Source organism: Propithecus coquereli, unplaced genomic scaffold (assembly GCF_000956105.1).
Source record: "Propithecus coquereli isolate 6110/MARCELLA unplaced genomic scaffold, Pcoq_1.0 Scaffold288, whole genome shotgun sequence".
Classification (NCBI taxonomy): Eukaryota; Metazoa; Chordata; class Mammalia; order Primates; family Indriidae; genus Propithecus; species Propithecus coquereli.
This window is the reverse complement of record NW_012148485.1, coordinates 953,661-955,693: the sequence shown is the minus strand read 5'-3', so window position 1 is coordinate 955,693 and position 2,033 is coordinate 953,661. Positions and strand designations below refer to the sequence as shown.

At 55.8% G+C, this 2,033-nt stretch overlaps 1 protein-coding gene across 1 annotated transcript in view; it reads right to left on the bottom strand.

The window, feature by feature from the left end:
* TMEM33 (transmembrane protein 33) overlaps nucleotides 1–1,135 on the bottom strand; it is a 34,937-nt gene extending 33,802 nt beyond the window's left edge. Inside the window, exon 1 of the mRNA XM_012648489.1 lies at nucleotides 725–1,135. Within this exon, the coding sequence (XP_012503943.1) occupies nucleotides 725–769 (45 nt within the window). The 5' untranslated portion in view covers nucleotides 770–1,135. The remainder of the gene's footprint in view (nucleotides 1–724) is intronic.
* Nucleotides 1,136–2,033: the final 898 nt, after the last annotated feature.

The window sequence follows — 2,033 nt, the reverse complement described above, 5'->3', positions numbered from 1 at the left end:
GGGAGGGAGAGGGTAAGGGAACGTTCTAGATTTAAACAGACTAAGGAGCAACGACTAGCAAATAAATTCAAAGCATGCTGCCTGACAGAATCCCGGATGCGAGAGCAGCTTTGAAGGACAATTACGGAAATTTGAACATGGAATGTACATTAGGCAGCATTTCCCAAATGTGGTAACTGCATTGTGGTCATGCAGAAGAACACTTAAGTATTTTTGGATTAAAAGCCAGAAGGCAACAATGCTCCGGGTACTAATAACTAGTTAGCTCCAGATCAGCATCTTAATAGTAAAAAATATATAAAAGCGTAGTATTTCTCTTCGTAAAGAACCAAGTTAAGACAAAAGACCACTCCCCTCCCTCTGCATCACTTCTCTACGACGGCACAGAGCGGGCAGAAACGCTCTCTGCCAGCACGAGCGCGCCACGCGGGACGTCACCGCACACTGCGGGCGGCACCTCCCAGCTCGGGGCCCAGAGCGATCAGAGACCGGGGCGTGCAAAGAGGAGACGAGGCCCAACTTCCACGGCGCACAGGTGAGGCAACCTGCTCCCGACCAGCCTGCCGCCGCCTCGGAAACGAACCTGTGTCCCCTCGCGACCTCTGCCCCGCCCTCCGCCGCCACTCGCCAACCCGGCCCAGCAAGCACCGGCTCCGGACCGCCCCGCGACCCGCTCGCAAAACTTCCCGCTTCCTCCCCCCGCAAGCCAAGCCCGCTCGCTTACCACGGCGCCCGCCCCTTGCGGGCCGTTCGGGGTCGCATCTGCCATGACGGACTCGCACGCGCGTCTGCGACGCTCCGATCGCGAAGAGAAAAAAGGGACAGAACGTCAGCGCCGGGGCCGCGGCCCGGGTAACCGGCTTTCCCGTCTTGTGCCGCACGCAGGCCCGCTGCGCCCCGACGGAACTCCCAGCCGACACCGAGAGAGGGCCTCGCTCGCCCCGGTGCAGCCGACCGGACCGAGGGCACCTGCAGCGGCCGGGAAGTACCTGTTCGGCACCGCCGAGATCAAAGTGCGGTTTCCAGAAAGACCGGAAGGAAGGAGGAGCTTCGGTTTGAGGCCTTAACTAACGCCGCCGGCTCCAAGTTCCGGCAGAACCCGGAAGTGCTCCTTTCATTTCCGTGGGGAAGAGGCGGTGACTTAGGGGAAAACGGGGCGGTGCCCTGAGGCATGACGGGAAGTGTAGTTTTTCCCCTCGTGGCTGTCCTACAAGCCGATTGGCTCCGGGAACTAATGAGTGAGGCTGGAGAAGCAGTTTTGGCCTCATCTCCAGCCCACAAGATGATTCCCGTCCCCGTGTCCAAACCGTTAACTCTCTCTGCTCCTAATATAAAGGCCTCAGAAACATCTTCGATCCCTCCTTCCAGACCCTGGCTGAATCCCATGGTTCTACTTCTAAAGTTACTTCTTTCAACAAGCCCTTGCGAGGCCTGGCACGGAGAATACCAGGTTGCAGGCGACGCAGGCTGCAGGAGAGAGACAGACAAACGGGAATCACGGCATAGCGCTTGTGTCATAAGAGGCTGGTGTTGTAACTGGCTCCATAAGCAAGAAGACGTTTTTTTACAGAATTTTAGTTTTCTTTGTAGTTCCCTTATGTTTCAAGTTCCCAGGCCAGTAAGATTTGCTGACCAGGACTTTGTCACTTTCTGTTGCACCGATGCATTCCCTTTCCAGTTTCTTTCCCAGAAACGGCAGAGCCTCCTTGAAGCCACGTGATAACTACAAAGCCTTACACCACCTGTTCGTCCAGGGAAGACGAGATCAGTGGCACCCACCACAGACTGTGCCCAAGGACTCGCTGAGCATCCTACTCCCTGCATCCTGCCTGGCCTAAGCACAAGGCTGAAAGAATGACCAGTGTTAACCCCTAGCTGGTTATGCTACTAAAATCCCCACCCTGGGAGGGACTTAGCCGCCATTTTTTGATCTTGGGATGTATGTAATAGCATGATTTCTCACTGTGCTTTTGTGCCCTGCATTCCACCCCAAACATGTAATGATGCTCACTCCCCTCCCCTCATTGCACCCC